The sequence below is a fragment of the Pogona vitticeps genome, chromosome 15 (genome assembly GCF_051106095.1).
Source record: "Pogona vitticeps strain Pit_001003342236 chromosome 15, PviZW2.1, whole genome shotgun sequence".
NCBI lineage: Eukaryota > Metazoa > Chordata > Lepidosauria > Squamata > Agamidae > Pogona > Pogona vitticeps.
Genome location: NC_135797.1, coordinates 4,242,120 through 4,268,744, shown reverse-complemented (window position 1 = coordinate 4,268,744; position 26,625 = coordinate 4,242,120). Strand labels below are relative to the sequence as shown.

At 49.2% G+C, this 26,625-nt stretch overlaps 1 protein-coding gene across 1 annotated transcript; it reads left to right on the top strand.

Annotated features, from left to right (window-relative positions):
- Window positions 1-2,639: 2,639 nt before the first annotated feature.
- On the top strand, window positions 2,640-24,450 carry ENTREP3 (endosomal transmembrane epsin interactor 3). Its single transcript, XM_078382260.1, has 15 exons — window positions 2,640-2,712; window positions 2,835-2,931; window positions 3,097-5,627; window positions 5,945-7,940; window positions 11,070-11,126; window positions 12,689-12,859; window positions 14,064-14,168; window positions 15,303-15,410; window positions 16,030-16,190; window positions 17,070-17,169; window positions 17,770-17,857; window positions 18,129-18,638; window positions 19,384-19,455; window positions 20,177-20,430; window positions 21,881-24,450. The coding sequence occupies exons 4-15, from the start codon at window positions 7,719-7,721 to the stop codon at window positions 22,043-22,045; spliced, it is 2,013 nt and encodes a 670-aa protein (XP_078238386.1). The 5' UTR covers window positions 2,640-2,712; window positions 2,835-2,931; window positions 3,097-5,627; window positions 5,945-7,718; the 3' UTR covers window positions 22,046-24,450.
- Window positions 24,451-26,625: the final 2,175 nt, after the last annotated feature.

Below are 26,625 nucleotides of genomic sequence, written 5' to 3'. Positions count from 1 at the left end.
CTTTCCAGATACTGGACTGAATACTGAGGAGAAGGAGGAGAAGGAGGAGGAGGAGAAAAGTGAGTCCAGACACAGAAAGAGGGGAAGGAATGGACCAAAGTCCCTCCAATCTCGCATTGACATGGAGCCATGTCTCTTCCCCCCCCCCCCCAATCATGTAACAAGGTGTTTCTCTTTTTCTTTCCAGATACTGGACTGAATACTGAGGAGAAGGAGGAGAAGGAGGAGGAGGAGAAAAGTGAGTCCAGACACAGAAAGAGGGGAAGGAATGGACCAAAGTCCCTCTAATCTCGCATTGACATGGAGCCATGTCTCTCCCCCCCCCCAATCATGTAACAAGGTGTTTCTCTTTTCCTTTCCAGATACTGGACTGAATACTGAGGAGAAGGAGGAGAAGGAGGAGGAGGAGAAAAGTGAGTCCAGACACAGAAAGAGGGGAAGGAATGGACCAAAGTCCCTCTAATCTCGCATTGACATGGAGCCATGTCTCTTCCCCCCCCCCAATCATGTAACAAGGTGTTTCTCTTTTTCTTTCCAGATACTGGACTGAATACTGAGGAGAAGGAGGAGAAGGAGGAGGAGGAGAAAAGTGAGTCCAGACACAGAAAGAGGGGAAGGAATGGACCAAAGTCCCTCCAATCTCGCATTGACATGGAGCCATGTCTCTCCCCCCCCCCCCAATCATGTAACAAGGTGTTTCTCTTTTTCTTTCCAGATACTGGACTGAATACTGAGGAGAAGGAGGAGAAGGAGGAGGAGGAAAAAAGTGAGTCCAGACACAGAAAGAGGGGAAGGAATGGACCAAAGTCCCTCCAATCTCGCATTGACATGGAGCCATGTCTCTTCCCCCCCCCCAATCATGTAACAAGGTGTTTCTCTTTTTCTTTCCAGATACTGGACTGAATAATGAGGAGAAGGAGGAGAAGGAGGAGGAGGAGAAAAGTGAGTCCAGACACAGAAAGAGGGGAAGGAATGGACCAAAGTCCCTCCAATCTCGCATTGACATGGAGCCATGTCTCTTCCCCCCCCCCCAATCATGTAACAAGGTGTTTCTCTTTTTCTTTCCAGATACTGGACTGAATACTGAGGAGAAGGAGGAGAAGGAGGAGGAGGAGAAAAGTGAGTCCAGACACAGAAAGAGGGGAAGGAATGGACCAAAGTCCCTTTAATCTCGCATTGACATGGAGCCATGTCTCTTCCCCCCCCCCCAATCATGTAACAAGGTGTTTCTCTTTTTCTTTCCAGATACTGGACTGAATACTGAGGAGAAGGAGGAGAAGGAGGAGGAGGAAAAAAGTGAGTCCAGACACAGAAAGAGGGGAAGGAATGGACCAAAGTCCCTCCAATCTCGCATTGACATGGAGCCATGTCTCTTCCCCCCCCCCCAATCATGTAACAAGGTGTTTCTCTTTTTCTTTCCAGATACTGGACTGAATACTGAGGAGAAGGAGGAGAAGGAGGAGGAGGAGAAAAGTGAGTCCAGACACAGAAAGAGGGGAAGGAATGGACCAAAGTCCCTCCAATCTCGCATTGACATGGAGCCATGTCTCTTCCCCCCCCCCCCCAATCATGTAACAAGGTGTTTCTCTTTTTCTTTCCAGATACTGGACTGAATACTGAGGAGAAGGAGGAGAAGGAGGAGGAGGAGAAAAGTGAGTCCAGACACAGAAAGAGGGGAAGGAATGGACCAAAGTCCCTTTAATCTCGCATTGACATGGAGCCATGTCTCTTCCCCCCCCCCCCCCAATCATGTAACAAGGTGTTTCTCTTTTTCTTTCCAGATACTGGACTGAATACTGAGGAGAAGGAGGAGAAGGAGGAGGAGGAGAAAAGTGAGTCCAGACACAGAAAGAGGGGAAGGAATGGACCAAAGTCCCTTTAATCTCGCATTGACATGGAGCCATGTCTCTTCCCCCCCCCCCCAATCATGTAACAAGGTGTTTCTCTTTTTCTTTCCAGATACTGGACTGAATACTGAGGAGAAGGAGGAGAAGGAGGAGGAGGAGAAAAGTGAGTCCAGACACAGAAAGAGGGGAAGGAATGGACCAAAGTCCCTCCAATCTCGCATTGACATGGAGCCATGTCTCTTCCCCCCCCCCCCCAATCATGTAACAAGGTGTTTCTCTTTTTCTTTCCAGATACTGGACTGAATACTGAGGAGAAGGAGGAGGAGGAGAAAAGTGAGTCCAGACACAGAAAGAGGGGAAGGAATGGACCAAAGTCCCTTTAATCTCGCATTGACATGGAGCCATGTCTCTTCCCCCCCCCCCAATCATGTAACAAGGTGTTTCTCTTTTTCTTTCCAGATACTGGACTGAATACTGAGGAGAAGGAGGAGAAGGAGGAGGAGGAGAAAAGTGAGTCCAGACACAGAAAGAGGGGAAGGAATGGACCAAAGTCCCTCCAATCTCGCATTGACATGGAGCCATGTCTCTTCCCCCCCCCCAATCATGTAACAAGGTGTTTCTCTTTTTCTTTCCAGATACTGGACTGAATACTGAGGAGAAGGAGGAGAAGGAGGAGGAGGAGAAAAGTGAGTCCAGACACAGAAAGAGGGGAAGGAATGGACCAAAGTCCCTCCAATCTCGCATTGACATGGAGCCATGTCTCTTCCCCCCCCCCCCCAATCATGTAAGAAGGTGTTTCTCTTTTTCTTTCCAGATACTGGACTGAATACTGAGGAGAAGGAGGAGAAGGAGGAGGAGGAGAAAAGTGAGTCCAGACACAGACAGAGGGGAAGGAATGGACCAAAGTCCCTCCAGACTCGCACTGACATGGAGCCATGTCTCCCCCCCCCCAATCATGTAACAAGGTGTTTCTCTTTTTCTTTGCAGACAATGGACTTAAAACAGATGAGGAGGAGGAGGAGGAGGAGGAGGAGGAGGAGGAAGCGAACAACTTTGTGGAGGACCTTCGCCGCAAATTGATACCGTGAGTATTCCTGTGGGCACCCTCTCTGACATCTGAGACACTCACCCTTGAGCTTAGGTAGACCCACGGTGCCTTTGGCGTTCGGGGGGGGAGGTATCCAGACTTTAATGCTCCCTCTCGTCTTTTTTCCCCCTTCCTTTCTTTCTCATCCCCTGTATCTCACAGGCCTGCGGAGATTCGTGGCTGCTCTTTTGGATTTAGGCGCCTCCGGAAGAGGTGGAAGCAGAGAAGTAAGAAGAGATGCTGCATCTCTTGAGAGCCACCGAGCGGGGCCAGAGGGACACCCACAGAACATCAAGATCGTCCCTCTGCAGCGAAAGATCCGCCCCCAACCCACCTTCACCAAGCAACATCATCGCAGGGATTCCATTCTTTCTGCCTTATGGTCTATTCAAGAAGCCAACGCACAGACAAACAGCCTTTTTATATTTTGTTAAACAGATAGAGATTAATTTGAAACACATTTAGATAAGCCAATCTTTACACAAATAATCATTTCCAAATTACCCCAGCCGTTACTAACAACCATTTCCTCTATAAAAAACCAAAATAATAAAATAGCTTACTACATTTTCAAACAGAGTTCTATCTTACTGTTAATTTGAAAAATAAGATGCTTTTGTAGTTTTCCTCTAGCGTTCATTCCTCTGGGCAGGAATTCTGTCTTGCTGCGTTCGGGCAGACGTCCGGGCTGTCTCTCCATCCATTTTCTTTTCTTTCTCTCTTCTCCCATCTCTCTTAAATTAACAAGTTATGTCCTTGTCCGACTGAGTTTAGATAAGATAAAGGTCATTTTGACTTTTTTTCTTTAGCTGGAGAAGAACTGACCTTGTACATTTTTTCTCTCTAATGAGCACCTGGACACAAGCAGATTTCTAGCTTTTTCGTTGCAGCTCTGAAATAAATCCTATGAAATACATCTCTATTCTATTTTCATAATCAATTTCATGACACATACAACACAAAATCTCAATGCATTTAATTAGCTTCTGAGCCATAAATTGATCTAAAGATTCATTTTACTGTAATTACCCAGAATTCTACATTTCTCTGTGTTTCAATGTACAGTATTGGACCTCTCTTGAAACTCTTGACCTTTATTATTGGAAAATAAGCTCCCACACAACATTTTTCCATATCAAAGTATATTAAGTTGCAAGGACCTTTCAGTCCCAGGCAGCAGGAAACATGAAAACCGCAATAAGATAGCAATTTGTCTCCCGGACATAAATAAGGTAACTCTTTCTCTCACAAAGATATGTGTAAATATCAAATGGGGACATATGTCCACATTTGAATCTTAGGGAGGAAGCTGACCCTTCACGCTTCAACACCTCTAAGAGAAATTGGGGGTTCTGGAGGCTATACACCAAAGCCTAGGAACTGCAACATAAACGTATCAAAGAGATAAAGAGGCACGCAGTGGTTCCCCAACCTTGGGCCTCCAGATGTTCTTGGACTACAACTCCCAGAAGCCTTCACCGCCACCTCTGCTGGCCAGGATTTCTGGGAGTTGAAGTCCAAGAACATCTGGAGGCCCAAGGTTGGGGAACCACTGATCTAGGGAACATCCTCTACTCAGAGATGCAGGGATTTTTAAGGTATAACATGACCCATAGGTCAAGGAACATGGGGGCACCCGGTATGGGTATTTGGGCAGAGCCGATAAGCTATGCCTACAGAACATCTTGACCCAATGGCAAAGGAGATCTAAGTTTGGGGTCCAAATAACCAATAAGAACATTTTGCTTTATGACTCTTTGTGTGTGAAGCTTTATAAAATATCTATGTACCCTCTACTGGAGGTCTTCTTCTGCTTTTAAGGTAGAAGGCCCTGCTGTACTTCCTTAAAAATAAAAATACTGGCTTTGTATCAGCTGTCTTGCCTCTTAATCTGCGTCCTTGCCGGAGTCCCGAATCAAAACCGGGGCAAACACTCCCACAGTCCCCCCCTTCCCACTCCTTTTCCTTCCCATCCTCCTCCAGGGTGCCCTTCCCTCCCAGCCCCTATTCCTTCCTGCTCCCCTCCAGGGTCCCCACCCCACCCCACCCGGATGAAATTGCTTGACGATGCCTTTCTTGCGATTGCTATACGATGTTTCCTATGGGATTTTTTCATTTAACGATGCTTAGGTCCCTGCTTCGCGAACCGATTGTTCGCAAAACGACGATTTAAAACAGCTGCTCTCCCGAGCCAACTACACCAGAGCACAGGTTGCTGTCCTCTGAAGATGCCGGCCACAGAGACCGGCGAAACGTCAGGAAAAACAACCTCCAGAACACGGCCAAAGAGCCCGAAAAACCCACAACAACCATTAGATCCCGGCCGTGAAAGCCTTCACGAATATATTGAAGCTTTCCATTAAACTTTGTCCTTATTTTAAGGGCTCTTCCGGCGAGCTCTCTCCTTCTGTTTCTGTCCCCTGGATGCTAAAGGCGCTTGAAGGAAAAAAAAAAAAACAGCTTTGATGACCCATCGCTGGGAAACTGCATCTCCCAAGATGCAACAGGGCTGGGTGTGGCCTTCCTCCCCGCAGCATCAGCACCAGCTGGGTAGCATCCTCCAGAGAGAGACAGAGAGAGAGAGAGAGAGAGAATGCAGGTGCCCAGCAGAAGAACGGCTATTCCTGGAATATCTCCGGCCTGCCCAGAAAATCTGCCCTGCAGCCATCCGAAGCGGTTTCTCCCCAGCTCCGGTGAGCCTGCAAGCGGCTTCTAACTACTTTTGGGGGGCAGCTCAGGGGAAGGAAAGAGGGGAGGGAGGTGGAGAACATATGGGGGGGTTGCTGAGCGATGGTGGGGAAATCTCAGGGTCCCGGGGTCCCCGAAAAGAGAGAAAAAAAGTTGGGGGTCTCCCTTGCTCATCTTTTGAGGAAAGGAGCAAGCTGAGTCAAACTTTTGTGGGCGATGGAATGGGGGGGGACCCACCGCCGGATGGTTTTGGGGGAAGAGCCCCTTATGGCTTTAATGAGTTCCCGCGTTTATAAAACCCTCTGGGTCTTCTTTTTCCCAGATCATCTGGAGTTTCAAGGCCTCGGCAGGATCTGCAGAGGCAGGAAGGGCCGGCTTCTGGACCATCGCCTCCCGGACCGCTCTCGAGGTTCCCCGCGAGACGCCCCCCCAAAACCTGCAAACTTTTTTTTTCCAAGCAAGGTTTGAAGTTCGGGGTGTGCGCCGCCTCGTCCTCCAGACGGGGGTGGCGCCTCCCGACCCAGCATCCTTCCAGTCGTGCGACTCAAGGGTCGGTTCCTGCACAGTCAGGGTGATTGGCTGCCGACGAGAGAGACCCGTCGGAGAAGGTGGATCTGATTTACGGGACGTCTCTTCCTCCTTCCTTCCCCTCTGCCCCTCTGCCAGAGGCCGCAGCGGGGCATGCCCGTGGGCACCGGCTGTGGTGGTGCGAAGGGCCGCCCTCACTTCTCTGGAATCAGTTTGATTTTTCTTTTCTCTCTGCCGGAAAGGAAAGGATCGGCTGGATTTCCTCCCTCCTGCCATTCCCTGGCATCACCACCTCCTTTCTCGTAGGAGCTTCTCCCTTGATCCATGGCTCCCCCAGAAGCACCAGCGCGGACCCCTTGCTTATAACTCCCTGGTCCCAGAAGAAGAATGAGGCTGATCTGGAGGAGCGGAGAACCCCTTTCCTGCATCGTCTATCGCCTCTCTCCCCCATCGTCTATCGCCCCTCCGAAGCTCGTGGGCCTGCTTTCAAGCAGCTAGCACCATCGTCGAAAGGGTCAAGGCGAGCCGCTTCCACTGACGGGCTCGGCTTTCCCTCCGATTTCTGAAAGGGCCGGCCTGCTCTGGCTTTTTATTTTTCCTTGCGGGAGACGTCTTTCGCACTCGTGCCTGTGAGAGCTCGAATGTGACCTTCCACGAGATGGATTTCACATGGAAGCCACGGGGAGCCGTTTGGTTTTTCGGCTGAAGATGGGGGTCTCTGCCTCCCCCGGCTGGCCCCTTCCACGAGATTCCCTCTGATCATTTCCTACGATCCTCGCTTTTTAACATTTTTGATGCACGAGGCCATAACGGGGCGCTTTCTCAGCTTTTGCTCCCGCTGGCTTGGCCTCGTGGTGGAGCGAAGCGCAGAAATCCAGGGACTGGACTTGATGATTTAGGAGACCCCTTCTAGCTCTGCAGTTCTTAAGAGGATGATGGGGATTCTCTAACCTGGGAAAACAGCTTTTGAGGGAGATAAGACAAAATATTTGGCCTTTTCTCCCCCTCCAGAGTCATGCCCTGTTCCTTCTCAGGTTGCTAAATTTTAAAATATCAGAAACGTTGGCGCCAAACCCTCCTTGCTACTTTCTCACCTCCAATTCCTTCCTTCCAAGCTTCTGCTTTCCGCGAAAGGGAGGGCGCTCTGCGTGCGTTCAGAGGCACCCTTTGCTCCGCCGTCTGGGACACTGCCCTGCTCGAGCAACGCCACGGCGTGGTCTCAAACCGAACACCCACGCTCCTATCCTCCACGCACAGATGCAGCGTGGGTTTTGTGGGTTAAAACGAAGACAAAGATGAATACCAGCCAACGCAAGGCACAACCACCCAATAAACACTGAAACATTTGCTATATATATTTTGAAAGGACCGGCATGTATTTCCATATTTGCTCGACTTCTCTCCTTTTTGCCCAAAAGGGGATCCAGCTGAGCTTTGTAAAACGGCTTTATCCTTCGAGCGGCGTCGCTGTCGAAGCCTGAATCCTCCGGACTTGAACCTGCGTTTCTCCAGCCCTCGGCTGGCTCCCGGGCTCCCTGGCCGGTCCTCCGTTCTCCGGAGCCCCCGTCATGCCCTCTCGCAGCGACTCTAGTTACTCCCTGACCGGCTACACGTCTCGCAGCTTCACGCACCTCCGCGTCCGGCGGGCCTGGCTTCAAGTCCTCCTCCTCCTCGGCTTCATCCAGATGGTCCTGGGCATCTTGATCGTCACGCTCAGTCTCTTGGTGACCACCAACATCTCTTCGCAGAACTCCATCCGCAGTTCCTGCCCCATCTGGGCCGGTTTCCCGGTGAGTCTACTCATGGGTAGCATTTTCTTGATTGAAGAATTCAAAGCAAGGCATTGAAATGGGACTACAGCTCCCATAATCCCCCAGGCAAAGGAGGCCAATGGGATTCTGGGGAATCCTGAGCCACAACCGTTGGGGTGCAGGGTGTTGGAGTGAAAGGATCCTGCATTTATGGGTCGGTTGGTTTTATTTTATTTAAAATATTTCCATCCTGCTGTTCTCCTTAAAAATAGACCCGAGGAGCCTTACATCATGAAAAAGTGCATATTCCAAAACTAAAACCAGTATATATACAAATATTAAAAAGAAATTAAACAGGTATTATATGAAAAAAAAAAAGGGGTTTGACCTTCCTGAGTCACAGAAACATCTGGCTGACTCTCAGACTGACTTTCTAGGTATCTCTGCACCAATATTAAAGGCAGACATTTTACCACCGAGAGATATTTATGTTAGATTTATTAGTTGGCTTGATGTTTTTTCCTCCAGTGAGATGATGATGGGGTTCATGGCTCTCTTCCGCCTCCATCTTGTTACCACCATCACCCTCTGAGGTAGGCCAGGCAGAAAGAGGGTAACTGGTTCAGTTATCACCTGGTTAGTTCCATGCCTCAGTGAGGACTAGAACCTTGATCTCTTAACTTCCAGTTGAATACTCAAACAAGCACACCTAAAGGGCAGAGCAAAGAACAACGGCCCATGGAGAATAGGGTTAATAGCCATGCTTGCTTTATGGATCCTCCATGTACAGGGGCAGTGTGCCTCTGAATACCGAGTCAGGAGGATAAAAACAACAAGCTTCATTTCTACATTTTTAGGCTTTGGAGAGAAAGCTGGCTGGCAAACAGGATGCGGGGTGAGGCTCGCCTTTCGTCTAATCGAGAGATGTTAATTTTGTTCTCAGTTCCTACCTTCAGCTAACCTAAGATGGCTGGATAGCTCCGTGGTCTCTGGCTGTGGAGGCAAAGGTCAGGAGTTCGAATCCCCCCACTGGGCCTCTTGGGAGAAGAGCCAGCCTGGGTAGCCTTGGGCAAGCTGCACGGCCCCAGGGCTCCCCCTAGAGGAAGGGAAGGGTAAAGCACTTCTGTGAATTCTCTCCCTGGGAAACCCTGGAAAGTGTTTCCATCAGTCAGAATTGACTTGGTGGCACACATTTATTCTTATATGGTGGTGCCTCGCAAGACGATTGCCTCACGGGACGACTAATCCGCAAGACGATTTGTTTTTGCAATTGCTGTTGCGCTTCGCAAGATGATGGTTTCCTACGGATGATTTTCGCAAGATGACAGTTTTTCCCCATTGGAAAGCATGAAATAGATTTCCAGTGGGGAACTGCATTTCACAAGACGATGTTTTCTATGGACGATTTTTGCAAGACAATGATTTTTTTTCCATTGGAACGCATTAAACGGATTGCAATGCATTCCAGTGGGGAGCCGCATTGCGCAAGACGATGTTTTCGCAAGACAGCGTTTTTCGCTGAACGAATTCACATCGTCTTGCGAGGCACCACTGTATTGGGGAGACGTCATGATGCAATCTGTATTTAAATGTGAGAAGTGGAGGCTGGGTGGCCTGTGCCGCAGACCTGCGCATGACAAGGGGCCTTACTGCCCATGATCAAATGCCTTTGCCACTCCCCCCCCCCGGTCCTTTAACCCCTGGAGAGTCCCATTTCTAGAAAGACCGAAGGCTCGCAAACATGAGCGGCTCCCTCGAAGGCCAGCAGCGTTTGTTATCTCGAGAGGGTTTCTATCTGCTGATTTCGAAATCGCCTCGGATGGAAGAACGCCGCGATTAATAATTCAGGTAGAAATGAACTTCATTAAGGAAAAGAGGAGGAAAGAAGAGAAACCCACAGCCTAGGCAGAAATGCGCCTTCCTCTGGCCACAAGAGTCCTTTCAGCTGCCACGGAAGAGAGATCGGGTGCAGGAGGCCTTCTTTCCGAAAACTGGCCATGGGGAAGACCATTTCACCATACTCCCGAACTCGGGTCTTCGCTGCAGTTAACCATTTCCCCCCCATCAGATGAGAATTAATCGGTTCATTTATTTATTCTATTTATACCCCGCCTTTCGCATGACAAAGTACCACAAGGCGGCTTAATTTTATTTTATTTTTATAAAGAAAAGAACAAACACCAAAGTCCAGTTAAAACAGAGAATTAATGGCAATGTGAAAAAGCATATTAGATACTGAAACACCGTAGGATAAAATCATTTTAAAAACACATTTGAAAAAAGGTTAAAAGTCCCACTTCTTCCTGTTAAAAACCGTTCCTCGGCAGGCCGAAGAGAAAACTCTTCTCCTACAGGGGCAAAGTTAATGACTGAGGAGGGTCAGCATGGCATCCTGTGGCAGAGAGTTCCACAGGCTGGGAACTGGTATTGAAATAAAAAGCCTTCCTTTGGTCTCCTGGCCAAGTTTGCCTGCGAGGGTGGTGAGACGGTGAGGAAACCGGTGTGGAAATGACACTGTTTAAGATTTTTGATTGCTTGTTTTGTTAATCACCTGATAAATGTCTGTTCTTAATCATTATTAATTTTTCACGCCTGGAAATATCCCAAGATGACTTTTCCTTGCTGTAAAATACAGCGCAGGGCCCGTCCGACGTGACGGAGACGAAATTTAAAATTAAATAAATTTATGGGTGGAATTTAAGGGGGGGGAAAGACCTTGTTTTTCTGCAAGGGTGTAGTGTGGGACTTGGTATGGTGGGTCTTAAAATGGTGCAATTAAATCCATTTTGGGGGGTTCTCTGTGCTTCCACCTCTGTTTATCTGGAAATGGTGACCCAGCAACTGGATACGAGCTGGCTGGATGCTTCAGTGATTTAGATACCTGGCTTTGGAGTCCGAGGTTGGGAGTTCAAATCCCCCACCGAAAGAGCCAGCCTGGGTAGCCTTGGGCAAGCGGCGCCATCCCAGGGCTCCCCCTAGAGGAAGAGAAGGGTAAAGCACTTGTGAATGTTCTCTCCCTGGAAAACCCTGAACGAGAATGGCCGTAATTTGGAATTAACTTCGCAGCGCATGGCGATGATTAATTGGAAACGAATCCATCGGTATGTAACGGATCTGAGGCTTCATCTCTGTCTGCATCTCGTCTCTTCCTTCTCTCTTTCTCTCCAGCTGGCATTCTCCGGTGTGGTTGGTATTGTTTCCTGGAGACGCCCGTTCACCCCCGTGGTAAGCTCAGAAACATCTTTTTTTTAAAAGAAAGAATTAAAAAAATGATCCTGATGAGGGCAGGGTGGTGCTAACCAAGATCTACACTTTTATGGGCCTCATAGCTTATTCTGCCTCTTGATAGAGCCGGCCCACCTTGTCCCCTTCAACTAGATGTATTACTGTACATATTTGGGATTCTGCCCCTCTTTGGGCCCGAGTTTGCAAATAATTCATCAGAAATCAGTCCCTTAATCCTGATTGATTGATATCTTAACATTTAAGATTCTTATTGCTATTCAAAAATATTCCAAAATAAGCAGGGACAGTCAATCAGTTATATAGCAGACACACTTTTTAACCAAACTCTAAGTATCTATTAAAATATTGGCGCAGGATGTATGCTGTTCCTAATATTGCTATTTTTGTAGCCCCTAGTGTGTGATTTCTGAGATCTGCAATGGCTTATAACATTGTATGAAATTTCTTGCTATTGTTCCCAAAACCCCGATGACTATGGGGTACCATGGAAGTGTCTTTCATGCACAAGCGAGATGTTTCAATGGCCAGATACTTTTGCCAGTTTTTCCAACTCTTTATTTTCAACTCTGGAATCAACTCTGACTTTTTGTCGCTCTATCACTACTATGTCTGGTGTGTTATGTTCAAAAGCTGTCTATCCGTCTGGATCCGGAAATCCCACAGGATCATCTTGACTTCCTCATTTTCTGACACCTTCTCTGCCTGATGTTCCCACGTTGTTTTTTGGAGGCTGGCAAGTTATATATATTTTTTCGCAAAATGACCAGTGCAGTAATTTTGCTTCTCTATCATGTCTAGTTTTATAATCTGTTTGTGCAGATGGTTAATATTAATCACTAAATATAAACTGCAAAAAAAAATTCAGGTGATGCCACGAAGTTATTTGCATTACCTTTAAAGACAAATGCCGCATTTTTCCATGTATAAGACTATACTTTTGTCTAAAACCTTTAGACTAAAAATTGAGGGTCGTCTTATACACGGAAGTAAGCTGAGGAAAGAACAAAAACAAGTGGAGGGGAAAGCAGGGATCAAAGCGATCCTGCAGCGCTTTGATCCCTTTCCCCCTACATTTGCTAAGCTCCACTTCGATTTCTTAATTTTTGGGTTAGAAAAGTGGGGGCATCTTATACATGGGGGCGTCTTATACATGGAAAATGCGGTACATTTGGAACCCGTTTCATTGTACCCACTGAACCACGAGCCCCACGGCCCATGAGAGCTTACGCCCAATTAAATTTAAGTGACTTCTCTATGAATTGTTTGCCTTGATTCACAACTGGCCACTCCTAGGATTTTGGAACCATGTTTTTTATTTGCATGGCGGATTAACAAGTGAGAAAACACTTCCAGCCACAAATGAAATCTGTATCAAATCGTAACGCAAGGAACTCTAAATCTGCTGTGATTCAGTGCGAGGGCATGATTTCGAACCCCAAACTTCCCAGCCTCTAGTTCTTGTTGCCAAATGCCACCTCCTCTTCCTCTTTGTGACGGATTTGACCATTTTCTTCTCTTTTTCTTTCCTTCTTCCTGCCCAGATCACTTTCTTCACTCTTCTCTCCATCCTCGGGGTTATGCTTAGCTTGGCTGGTTCCATCTTGTCCTGTCAACACGCCCAGAAAGTGAAGGCCTGGGAGATTTGTGAGCGAGCACGCCAGCGAGACCTCCCCCCGGTCATGAAAGAAGAGGGGTGGAGGCGAACCCTGAAGGTGGGCATCGGGGTAGAGTGTTTGTGTGTGTGTGTGTGTGTGAAACCTTAGGAGTGAAGGTTTTTGAGCAGGGAAGGGACGGCTCAATGCAGGGGTGAGCCACCCCCAGCCGTCGGATTGAATCCGGCTCTTCTTTGGCCCCGCTGAGTTCTCAGGGAGGCCCATGCCGTCTTCCCTCTAGCATCATCCTCCTTTTGCCAGCTTTTGCACCTTCTCGAAGGTGGGCAGGCGAGTGGAAATGGGAGGTTTGAAATGGAAGTATGGTGGTACTTTTTTGGGGTGGTGGTGGTGGAGGACGGCTTTCACCTATTCCCCTTTGGAACCGCCTGCCACAAGAAGGGGTCCCACCCCCAGAGATTCTCCAAAGGTTGAATCCAGGGCTTTCAAAATGCTTGGTGGTATACGGAGCGCCTGATGAGATTAGCCGCTGCCCTAGAGCGTGTTCGGTCTTAAAAAAACTGTCATAAGGCAGAGAAGAGATAGAGAGGGAAATCAAGAGGACGGCCGTTCAGAATTTTTGCACAACAAATCCCATCATTCTCAGTTCTGGGTGTTCCAACTAACACAGAGTGAGAGAGACCTAAATGTGGCTCGCCTGGGAACAAGGCCTAGCCTGAAAGGCTTTGTGGTTAAGCACAGGCCGAGTTCTGTCCAGGCTTCCTGTTCAGATAGGAAGGTGCCCCAGTGGTTGCTGGGAGTGTCCATACTGAGGAGCAAGGTAGGGGGAGCTCGGCCTACGCTCGTCTATGCAGCCTTACAGCTTAGGCCTTTCTCCCAGGCGAGCCACATTTAATAAGTGGAAATCCCAGAACGGAGAATTTTGGGGTTAGTACTCAAAAAGTTTCCAACGGCATATGTCTAGAAATCAAGTCCTCCAGGAGCTGTTCAAGGTCCTGAACTTATTTCCTGGCTCAGCCCCTTTGGCAGAGTCTGTAAAGTTCGGCCTGAATCCGGAGCGGATTCACTAAGCTGCTAAAATTGGGCCTACCAGCTTCCGTTAGGTCTGAGGGAACATCGGTTTGACGTCAGCTAAGAGAAGAAGCTATGCAAAGATGTCCTGTGATGCAGCTCTCTGCATGCTGAAGTGAAGAGAAATGGCAGAGACTACAAAACCCATGGATTCAGGCAGGAACCATTGGGAGCTTGAGCTGTTTTTCGGGGAGAATGCAGCACTGACACGGCGTTTTTCCTTCTTCTCCCGCAGAGCAACCCCCAAAAGTGTTTCCATTACCCCAGGGATCACGGAATTCCTTGCATGGCTAACAACGAGCGAAATCCCGGTTGCACCCAAATCCTTGTGGTTCTTAAGGTGAGTTGGTCTCTGGAGGCCTCGAAGGAGAGCAGCGCGCTAACATTTGTGATGCCACGTCAGAGCTCTGCTGGGAAGAATTAGGGTCATAATGTACCTTGCCTAAGGACTTGATTCCTTCTTTGATCTAAGATCAAAAGTAAATTGCCAGTACAGTGGTGTATCGCTTAGCGATTTCATCGCTAAACGATATTAAAAAGCCCATAGAAACGCATTAAAACGTGATTAATGCCTTCCTATGGGCTTAAAAACTCACCTTTAAGCGAAAATCCTCCATAGCGCCGCCGTTTTTGCTGCCTCTTAAGCGAGGAAAAACAGCAGGAAGCCATTTTGTTTCCCGGCGGCCATTTTGAAACTGCCGATCAGCTGTTTAAAAAGGGTCACTTTGCCATGATCGCTTCCCCGCGATCATGGCAAAGCGAAAAAAACCCATAGGGACCATCACAAAGCAATTGCTTTTGCGATCACAAAAACTCTGTCGCTAAGCGATTTCATCGCTCAATGGAGCGATCGCTATGCGAGGCACCACTGTACATTGAAAAGCTTTAAAACTTAATACAAAGGGGGGAAAGGGGGAAAGTCATGCTGTAATTGGTATAAAATGCAACAGTATAAAAAGCTATGGATGGGAGCATCAGTATGGTTTCAGGACATGGAGATGAATATAAGGAAATATGTGTTGTTTTTATACTTCTGGTTGGGGTGGAGGGAAGGTTTCCTCTTATACTAGTATTCTTTGAGCTACCTAAGGCCCGGCCTTCATACCAATGGAATTAGGAGAATCATCTTAACACCAACATTCGCAGATCATGGAAGAGTGAGAATAATCCATTCATGATACGGTTGTGAAATACCACAAATCCGTCTAAGATCTGGGAGGCTTCCCAAAGCCCATTGCGACCACTTCCTCTTCAAACAGGAAGTTAGGCCAACCCAAAGCAGGAAGCCTGGCAGCTAGGCCTTCTCTCCAGGCGAGCACAATTTTTGGCTTTGGTAAGGCCTGGGCCCTGCAGGTTGGGACTTCAGGAAAGCAGAACGATGGGATTTGCAGTCTTAAAAAGTCCAGAAAACACACTCTTCGTAGCGACCGTTTCCTGGCTCTCTTGACAACTATGATTTTCTCTCCCACTGTAGGACCTTCTTTTCAGTGTTTGCGGCCTGACTATTTTTGCCATCGTGGTCTGCACCCTTTCTGCCATTATGTGTTGCATCCACATCTTTTCCGTGGATCTCCTCCATGTGGTGAGTTTTCGAGAAAGACAGGCGTGTTATCACAGCTTCCCGCGAGCTGAACTCCGAGATGGAATTGAGGTCTTTCCTAAAAATTCTGGCCCTTCTAACTGGACATGCTGGGGATCGAACCTGGGACCGTCTCGGTTCACAAGGTCATCAGGACAGCTTCCCGTGGCCTGAGACTTCAAGGCAAAATTTAGAGACGAGAAAGTGGGCCCTTGAGATATCCATAAGGGCCCACCTTCAGAGGCAGGGCCTGAGTGAAATTCCTCGTGTAGCTGTCAAGTAATCTATAGCTCCATGGTTTAGGTACCTGGCTGCAGAGCCAGAGGTTGGGAGTTTGATTCCCCCCACTGGGCTTCCTTGACAGCAGCTGGACTCAATGAGCCATAGGGTCCCTTCCAGCTCTGCTCTTCTCAGATGACAGTCATGATGATGATGACAGGAGCAACCAAGAAGGTCAGAATGGTAGTCATCAAGAGGGGATCATCTAGAGAAAGTGGATCAGAAAGGTGTCAACCAAGAGGGGATCCTATAAACAATATTAGAACGATGCCTGTAGACTTATTGATGGCACACACACTCCACCGCATTTATTTGCCCTGTTGGTTTCTCTCTTCCCACCCAGCTTTCTCCACCACGATCCAGCTCGGTAACGCTGGATTGCACCTCTCCTCCAGACACTTTTCTACCCCACATGCTGGATCTGGATGAGTTTGTTCCTCCCATTCCTCCGCCACCCTATTATCCACCAGAGTATACCTGCAGTTCAGAGACAGATGCTCAAAGGTGAGGGGACCTGGGGGGTAGTGGAAGAGGAGGGCCCCCTAGAACGCTTGGGTGTGTGTGCGCAGGATGGAGACGAATGTTTAGCTCTGATTTGATCCATCCTTTTCCTTCCTCGGCTGTTCAGAACATAGGAGCGGAGGCAAATAAGAAAACCTGGCAGATGGGGATGTGATTATTGGATTTTCCACCATCATTCTCCATTCTGTGAATTCTACTTGGCAGGCAGAGCGCCTAAAAGACCCCTAAATGTGGCTCGCCTGGGAGAAGAGCCTTATGAGGCTCAGCTAGGCCTAGCTCTGCCTAGCTTCCTGCTTCAAAAGGAAGCTCCCAGCTGCCACTGGGGCAGGAACAGGAAGCTTGAGTGCAGCTAGGCCTAGCTTGGCCTCCAGGCTTTCAAATTCTAGGCCCTTCTCTCCCAGGCGAGCCCCATTTCGGTGTTTCTAAGGAGGTAGAACCGCTAGAAGGGAGAATGATGGTGTTATTGTCCAGGCAATTAAAAAAAATCTTATCCCAACTAGTAGCAGTTCCACTTGGGAATAACATGATTTGGGAGGGAAGAAGCTCAGCGTATCTCGGACTGGGATATGGGAAATCAAGGTTTAACTCTCCAGTAAGCCATCAAATGCAATGGGTGAGCTCAGGTTCGTCCTGCATGTTCAGCCTTGGTCTACCTTGCAGGGGTGTTAGGAAGAAATAAATGTGGGCTCAAGGGTGAAGCAAGCTATGTGGGTTGTCGAGGTCCTTAAAGGTTTGGGAGGCACCAACACAGCTAATAAATAATGGCTATGGGGAAAGGGAAGAAAATGTGGATGTACCAAATTCTTACAGCAGAATGGGGCAGCTGATTCATGCCTAACCCCTTGTTTTCTCCCATTTTAGTATTACGTACAATGGTTCCATGGACAGCCCGGTACCCCTGTATCCCACCGACTTCCCTCCAAGCTATGAGGCCGTCATGGGTCTCCACGGTGACAGCCAGGTATGGGAGGAAGGAGGACGGGGGGCGGCCTTCCTTGTCTGGGCTGGACCTGCCACGAAGCAGAGGGTGGCAACGGTCTCGGGTGTCCAGATTTCGGGTGTAGCTGTAACAGAAAGTGCGGGGGGGGGAGGGTTAACATCATTTTTTCTTCTTATAACCTGGGACTTTTGAGGCGGGGGGGATTGTCTGTCACTTTCTGTGGGTGTTTTTGCCGTGGAGGCAATATATTCGTGACAGCGCTTGAAAAGCAACTAATTTATATTATTTGCAACTGGTTGCATTTACGTGTGATGCTTCTTGTAACTTTTCGGTTCCTTTCCATTTCTTTGGCTTGAGGAGTAATCGGAATAAACATGGGAAATGCCAGTCAGAATGGCTTTCTGAAAAGCCCTTTGAGAGTAACTCCTGAAAGTAACTAGGAAACATGGTCATGATCAATCAAATAGAGTTACTTTATCCTGCAGGCCCTCTTTTGAAATGTAATTTCGTTCTGTCCTTCTAACCCAAGAAGCAACATAACTAGTAACTTGTAACTAGTTACTTCTGTGCTCCGTTTCCTGAGTTGGATGCCTGCTAACAGGCTGTGCCTCTCTTGGGCAGGTGACGCTGTTCGACTCGCAGTTCACCGACACCTCGCACGGGCCCTGCTCCTGCAACCGGGTTCCTTCCGTTGTGCTCAGCGGAGAAGGTAGGGACTCACTGAGGGCACCCCTAAATTATTCTTACACCCAGAAAGGCCCATATATGTAAGCGAAGGACGTTTCCTGAAGCCATGAGGGTGCACGCTCCATTCAAAGGTCGCCAACTTAGAAGCGTCCCACGCCGCGAGAGTTCAGGTTTGAATCCGGAGACTGGACCCTGAAACCGGAGCGCTTTTGCATGAGTCTTGTGCTCGCTGTGGTGCCTCTGTGGTTGCATTCTGGCGGGACATCCTTCCTTCTTCTCTCTCTTCTCCAAAGGGGTCTCCGTGGACAGCGGCTCCCTAGCGATGTCCGAAATCGTGGATCTTGCCGGCGACAGCAGCCCGTCCGAAGACTCCTGCCTCCTGGAAGGGAGTGGCTCAGCCTGCTCCGTGGACTACGTGCTCTTCCGCTCCATCCAGCGCAGCCGGGCGGACTACTGCCTGAGCGTGGACTGTGGCCGGTGTGGCCTGCACCCGCAGGGCCCCTTCGAGGAGGCCCCCCAGGCCCGCCTGCGCGGGGAGCGCTCCTACTCCTGCTCAACGCCCGGCACGGGCTACGGCGGCTTGCTGGAAGTGGGCAGTGCCTTGACCCACAGCTGCCACCGCTTGGAGGGTCTGGGGCGCAGCGTCGGCCCTTGCTTCCCCGAGGTGCGGGTCAAGGCCAAGGCCAAGGGACCCGGGCGACAGCAGCGGCGGAGCAGCGAATCATCCTTCCGCTTGCCGTCGGTCCAGGGTCTCCTCGTGAGGTCGCACAGCGATCCTGGCATTGCAATGGCCAGTGACACTGGTGAGTAGGTAAACGCTGGGGTTAAGGCAACAGCAGAGCGATTTGGGTTTTTCTGCGGTGTATGTGTGTGTGTCTTAATTTTGTTGTGGATCTTCGGATGAGAGATGAGATCTTCCGTATAACTTACCCGTTTCGGTTGTCTGGACATGATGAGACACCTGTGGATTTATCGAGCCCCGTAGGATTGCTCACTTGGGATTTTCTGGACTACAATTACCATCATTCTCTATCTGAGGAGTTCTACCTGCTTTGCACCCACCTTAAAAACATCTCAATGTGAAAGAAAAACTTCCATTAGAAGATTTTGAAGCCTAGTTTAGGCAGGCTAGGCCTAGCTTTCTGTTTCTGCCCCAGTGCGAGCTGGGAATTTACTCCTTCCTTCCTTCCTTCCTTCCTTCCTTCCTTCCTTCCTTCCTTCCTTCCTTCCATCATCAGCTCTTTCTTTCTTTCTTTCTTTCTTTCTTTCTTTCTTTCTTTCTTTCTTTCTTTCTTTCTTTCTTTCTTTCTTTCTTTCTTTCTCTCCACCTCTCCCTCCCTCCCTCCCTCCCTCCCTCCCTCCCTCCCTCCCTCCCATCCATCCATCCATCCATCCATCCATCCATCCATCCATCCATCCATCCATCCATCCATCCATCCATCCATCCATCCATCCATCCATCCGGTTACTATAAGGGTTGCAATACAAAAAATGACTCTAAAGGATTTTTTTTTCTCCTGGCTTTCCTTCCCTCATTGTTCTATGCAGAAGGTGACTTCCAGGAAGTATTCTGCACCAAGGCATCAGAGGATGATGGGTCCAGTTCCTCAGCAGATCCAGGTAAGGGGAGTAACTTCTCAAGCAACTCTTGGGTTTCCATTTCCGACTCTGATGGGGGTAGTGATTAGCGGGTTTAGGCACGCCTAAAATGTGGCTCGCCTGGGAGACCGGGCCTAGACTAGAAAGCTTTAAGACCCAGCTAGGCCTAGCTTCACCCAAGCTTCCTCTTCCTGCCCCAGTGCTAGCTGGGAGCTTTCTTCCTGAACAATTTGAAACATGGCTAGTTATCATAGTTCATCTGCTCCTGCAGGTGACCTGATGATTCAGAGGTCAAAGACTTATTTCCCTTCGCTGGTGGCATGTCGTGGCATGTCGTTCTCTCATTAAGGACTAGGACAAGTCACAAAAGTTTAATTGCCTTTGCTATTTTTAGTAACAGCTGTCATCCTTCTTATTAGGAAACATGTACGAGGATAGAAAAATGCATCCTTAAGATCCTCTGGATCGCAATGCGGGTTATAGACACACAGGCAGGTTTTATAGCAGTTGTTCGGGCTGAAATCTTATTTTTAATCCAGCTAGAGTAGACCCATTGAATCCATAGGATGTAAACACCAGTATTCCAACAGTTGAGTCAATGGGTCAGGAATTGAAATAGGATTTATGCTTTTGTGGTTATGGTCGTTTTCTCCGGCGAAGGGCTGTTAATGATTAAAATCATCATCAATGATGGCTAGGCCTGACCCAGCTTGTGAGCTTGCTTTCCCTCATCTCTGCTCAGGACCATGTTCGGGGGGCTGTGTTTCGCACCCGGGGCCGCCCTCCCAGGCTCACCCGCCAGGAAAGGCCAAGCTGGAGTTGCCACGGAAAGTCCCTCTCCACCTGTCCAAGACCGCCACGCGATCTCTGGGGGACCTGAAGGTGTGTCGTGGCAGCCGTGGCCTCGTGGCCCGCTTCCTGCACCGATCGAAGCGCAACCTGGCCTCCGCGGGCGGCGACGTGGCCGGGCGTGGCGGTGCCCAAGGCCGCAAGCAGGTAAGGGAGCGAAAGAGAGCAGGGTGTGGACATTCAGGTAGACTGCCTCTAAATAGAGAGGTTCCATTCTTTAATAAGGTCGCTAATAAGCACCCACCCACACGGCTTCTGCTGTCATGTCTGGCTCTCCTTCCCTGAAAAACCCTGTGGTGTAGATTAGGTTTGAAAAATTACGATTGGCCTAAGGTTCCCCAAGAGAGGATTCGAACCCAGGACACGCTAAACTACCGCACCTCGCTGTCTGTTCGGCTGCAGGCTTCTGATTTTATTAAGCCCTGAGTTTTTAAAAACATCCACACTCACAAACAAAGGGAAAAAAAAGAAAATCCTTATGCAGGTTTTTGAATTAGACACAGAGCCTCCGGAAAAACACGAGCAGTCCACAATTAAGAAAAAGTAATGATTGTTTTTCTAATTTTGAGATAGGATTATTTGTTTGGGAATCCCTAAACCTCACAAGGTCAATGAACTGTGCTGGCTAATTAGAGTTAAGTATCCTAATTACTTGGGCTTACCTGAAAGAAGGGGCCAGGCCATGACACAGGATAAGAAATTTTTACAGGCAATTTAGTAAGGAATGCATTTCTGCCCGGCTGAAATTCAAGGGATGTTGTTCTGGAATGTAATGCCTGCTAATTAATTCTTTTTAGAAGGCGGTTTATCTCTGAAAAGCCCACTTTAGAGGGTTTTTTCCTGTGGTCTGTCTCTCAGAAATCCTGTGTAGGTAACAGCCCTGAAGCAGGGAAGAATGAATGAATGAATGAATGAATGAATGAATGAATGAATGGATGAATGAATGAATGAATGAATCTTCATTCATTCATTCATTCATTCATTCATTCATTCATTCATTCATTCATTCATTCATTCAACTTGTATACCACCCCATAGTGCATAGCACTGTCTGGGCGGCTTACAGCAGTCAATGCAAACAAATAAAATTCAAAAAGAAAACAAACATGCATTTACATCAACGATTACTCCTCTGCCACCAGCATTTAAGTAAACATTGAAGAAAACATTTAAACAACTTTAAATCCGGGTCAACCGCTTGAAAATATTTGCTTTGTGACAGCTCAGGGAGTACAGCAAAGAGTTTTGGATTGTCGCTCCCTGAATCCAACGGTAACAAAGCTCCCCCCCCCCCAAGCGTTTGTCCAAACATTTGTCATTTTGGAAAGCCTCGTTTTACAAAAAAGGAGTCATTTCTCACTTTTTAACAAGGGCCCACGGAACAAACAGCATAGGTTGCCTAAAGCCAGCCCAAGTTTCTAGTCCCTAAGAGCGTTAGAGGTAGGATTGGCCTGCAAACGTGCTCTGTGGCCGTTTTAAGACCGGAAAGGCTTTCTCGATCCTGTCAATTGTGTTTCTCCTGCCTTATTGTCGTGAAGACCCTGACAGCCAGCATGTGAGTTGAGCTCTAATAGTGTATATTAACTCTCGTTTTCAGGGGTCAAGGTGGCGGGCCGAGCGCTGCTCCCCGGAGGGGATCCACCTGCAGAGCTGCGGCGACCTCAGCTCCACCTCGTCTTTGCGCCGGCTGTTTTCGGGACGCCGGCTCGAGCGACGAAGACCCCGCAGCCTGAGCGGACTCGTCCGAGAGAGTCACATGTGAAGGGGGTGCGTTGAAAGGCTCTTTCCGCTGCTTTTTCTCGGGGGGTCTCGGACTTGGATCGGACAACCTGTACCGGATTCCTGAAAGAATTGGGATTGGGGCCTTTTTCCGTCCCGGTCCTCAGAGAGAAACCGACAGAGGGGCGCTTATTCGGGTTCGGATCCACCGTTCTGAATTCCCCGGGCGATGCTCACAAGGGCTACGACCCTGGTCAACTTCTTTTCTTCCTTCCCGTGGATCGGTACATCTTACAGAGGAATCATCCTGGCTTACTCTAGAGGAGGATTTCCTAAACCCAAAGATATGGTTTGGCGGGGAATCTCTCACCCCCTTGGCCCTTGGTACCTTGTCTCACCTGGTTGTACACGCTGGTGATTCTGGGGCACGCTGGCGATTCTGGGGCACACTCGTGGAAGAGGCTCTCACTACTGGCGTGTCAGCTCCGAAGGTGCCAGCCTGTGGCGTGCCTTCTTGTGGGAGAAAAAAGGACCCACGTGTCGAGTGATGTCTCTCACCCGCCCTGGCGTTTCACCCTCCGGTGTGCTGATCGGCAGGGCAACCCGCCGATCTGTTTTACCCCCGCAAGGGTCCCTTGGCCATCGCTTGTGAAAGGAGCGGTGGGTGTCGGTGCGTGCGGAGAGATCTCGGCCATCGTGGGTCAGCTGACGACCCCGTTTCACGATCGCCCGCCGCCCTGCCCAACGATAGCTGGTTGAGACCACTGGAATTGCGGTGGTGCCGTCCTAAGGGAGGATGGGATCTGTAGTCCGAAGGGGGGAGGGCTCGGAATTCGTCTCTGTCGTTCGGGCAAGGGCACAGAACAGCTTCTCGGCGGGGTCTCTGAAACTGAGATTTGATGAGATGGGGGCGAAAGTGTTTAAAGTGTGATCGAACGGCTGTAGAAAACTGCAGTGCAGACGCCCTCCTGGTGCAGGAGCTGGGAGCTGCATTTTCCGTGCCGGGCGGTGACTTCAGGCCTACCTGTGGGACCTCGTTTTCGCCGTGCCTTCGGTTCGAAACAGGATAAAACCCGACAGATTCTCCCAGATCCCTGTGGAGGAGAGGGGAGCGGAGGGAGGCTTCTCAAGAGAATTCCCCAATCATCTTCCATGCCTCCAAAAGGGACTGGACCCGTCGCAATGCAGGAGAAGGATTCGGACCGGCTAACGGCTAAATGGACCCTCCAGGCTCAGGTGCAGTCTATCTTGAAATTGCAAGTCACCAGGATCATGTCAGACGAGGCCCATCTTCCGTTGGTTGGGCCACCATGCTATATCCCACTCCCCTGAGTATTGCTCTCTTACTCAGATAGAATGCATCTGAACCTGGAGGGTCCTTTTACTCATGGCCAGCTCTAAATCGTCCTTGCCTGGTCCTTAATTTTTTCCAAATTCCTTTTGGAGCCACGTAGAAGTTCAACAGAGGCCGGGATCTCGAGCACTCAAGAGCGTGGAATAATGTGGTAGCGGAGAGTTTAATGTCGTATTTTGGGGGGGTGGGAGAGCAGAGAAAAGGATCCAGATTTGGGGGCACCATCTTGATCCAGTGCCCCCTCCCTTTCCCATATAGATGCTCCGTGGCCTGGGTAAGGAAATTTCCCAGAATCCCCTGTGGGGAATACCCAGGGGCATCGTGGGTAATTCAAAGCCGTAGTTAGCTATCAGCTCCCCTTGAGCACAGAAGCTCTAGAGGGAAAGTACGCCCCCCCCAGGCAGCTGTTCCAGGATGCCAGATGTTGATGCCAACCTGGGGCAGGGTCTGGGAGGGAGGAAGATATGCCAGTTTCTGCCTCGGGTGGAAAGAACGAGCTGAAATTTGCTTTTTTCCCTCCCATTTGATTCTGCCCCCTTAGGTTCTTGTCTTTCCAAAAAGCCCTGCCACCTGAGGTTGGACAATGAGATCTAGCATCCCTGATTCCTTTTTTAAAAAAGGAAGTCCTTCCCTCTTTGCATGCCATGTCCTGCGGCGACTGGAAATCGCTCTCCTCCCTATTGGGGTCTCGCACTTCCTCCTTCCCCACAGACTTTAATGCAAACCTGTAGCATCCTTCAACACTGCACGGGGCTTTTCTGGAAGGCCACATTGTGTGTGTTTTTTTCTAAACAGGAGGGGAGAAAAAAATGGGAGCACAGGTTGGGAAAGAGGGTTGCCAACTTTTTTCTGGGCAGGGTGCCACTGCTTTTTCCCCCCCTCACTGCATGCTGAGCAGGTGAAATTCAGCAGGAGTAACAGGGAGGTGCATGCCAGCCAGATTTCTACCTGCTATGCAGAGCTGCTAAAGGCGGAGGAGCGCTGGGCACGGGGGGAGGTGGCAGCTTTTCATGGCACCCTGGATAAAGCGCGCCGCTGGCGGAGAAATACTTACCTGAGAAAACCAAATAAAGCCATATCTATCTATACACTGAGCTTTATGCTTGATGTCTTCATTAAACACATACACAAACCCTTGGATCCGAGGAAATCCATTGTCTGGGCCCATTTTTCCCCCCAGCGGATTTTCCAATTCCTTTGTGACATTAATCACTAACCAGAGAAAATGCAAGAAGAGAAGTTTTTATCCTACTGTTGCATTTCCCTGCTAGGAGTAGCTCCACCAGTCAGATTTCAACTTCTCTCGATGCTATTTCATGCTACAGGAGAAGTTACGGCCAGCGTCACCAGAAGCTGTGCAGGATCTACCCTCAAGGTGCCAAACACCCGATTCCCAGCACCCCGGAGAGCACCTTTAAAATTCGGACTAAAATCCAGAACGGATCCGTGGCCTCTCCTGGACGTTGCCGTCACAGGCTTCCAATGATGTACAAATCTTTGCAAAGTCAATTAGGCACGATGATGATGACAGCAGCAACCAAGAGGAGATCATTCTAGAGAATGTTAAGTCAGAATGATAGCCACCAAGAGGGGATCATCTAGAGCAGCAGTTCCCAAACTCGAGCCCCACCCCCAGATGTTCTTGGCCTGCAATTCCCAGAAGCCTTTTCACCACCCGCTGTCCTGGCCAGGATTTCTGGGAGTTGCGGTCCAAGAACATCTGGGGACCCCAGGTGGAGAACTGCTGGTCTAGAGAGCGTAGGGAGTCTTGCTGATTTTTATTAAGATGATTTGAAGTGTGGAAGGAGTGGCGATGCCACCCACATCTGGGGCCTTGTCAGCATGAATCAAGGGCATGTCGGGAGGCGGCTTGAGCACCTTAGGGAGTGGGAAGCACTTTGCATACAGAGGATTTGCCGACGGGCAGATTTAACAGGACTCTCGCAAGCCGATTCTTGGTAGGGCTGCTTTGCCCCTTCTACGCATGGCGGCGTTTTCGCATCACGCTGGCCGGGAGGACACCTGCAGAAGACTTCGTCGTGCTGAACAGAAGGGAGCCTGGCATGGCTTAAATATCTGAAATGCATCTGCGGTAGAAACCGAGGCAGGGGGATCCGAAATGGGATTTGCAGGAAGAGCGAACGGGGGTTGGTTTCATAGGGCTGGATTGCTCTGCCTGTGCGGCTTCTCGGTCTCTCCACTCCCTCAGCTAGGAAAATGGGAAGAAAATGTGCAATAGGATGGGGGAGGAAATGAGAAGGTCATTTCAGAGGTCATTCTGCACATCCATGCGATGCAGAGGGGTTCCCGGATTTCGACAGGACGAGTCTCTCAGGGCTCGGAACCGTTCGAATTCTTGCTTATCCTAAAATCGCAAATAGGCACGCACAGAACGGACTTTGGATTATTGTGGAACGTTTTCACTAGTCCTGACTCTGGCTCATGGAATCTGAGACGGCAGAAGCATGAACTCCAAACCCCACCTATTACAGGAAGGTGAGGAGAATCCTGGCTGGTTCGAAGCGATCGTGTTGGACTACAACTCCCATCAGCTCCGGTCAGCGCAGACTGCGGTGAAGAAAGCCGGGAGGTGCCGAAGACTGAAGGGCTGCGTTTCTCAACTTTGGAAATAATGTCCTGAAAATTGAGTTTTTCATTCCTCCGATTTGGACAGGGGTCCTGAAAGTCTATCGGTTGCTGCAACGAAGAGGTTGCCGTGCCGGGCGATCTAGCGACGCCTGGAAGGTGGAAACGGGAGGCGAACCATATTAAACCCCCGATTTCTCTGCTTTTGCCATTCCGCCTACCAAACGGGTCTTGCTTAAGGACGGAGAAGGTTGAGTAACGGCTGGATTTCTTAACGAGAAGGGGGGAAATCAACCGTGGCCGGCCTGCTTGTTACACCCTCTCGACAGCAAGTCGGAGCGGTTCGGATGCAACCTGAAATCCTATCTTATCGGTCAGGTTTGGACAGATAGAATTTCGGGTTGCACCCCAACACCGTCGATTCCCCCTTCTCATGATGAAACCCAGCGATTACTCAGCCTTCTCTGAGTCTGAACGAAGGCACAGATCTTGCCTTCCTTCAAACCAGCACTGGGTTCGAATGACGGCACGATCAACGCCCATTCCAGCTTAAGCTGCTTAGAGACCTCACCTGAACATCTGTTAGGAATTTCTGCACTTCTTTTGGGCTTGGTTCACCCGTTTGCCTGACAAAGTGTTGGAGGACTTCAAAAAGCCATCCTATATTTTTTTTAAAAAATTTT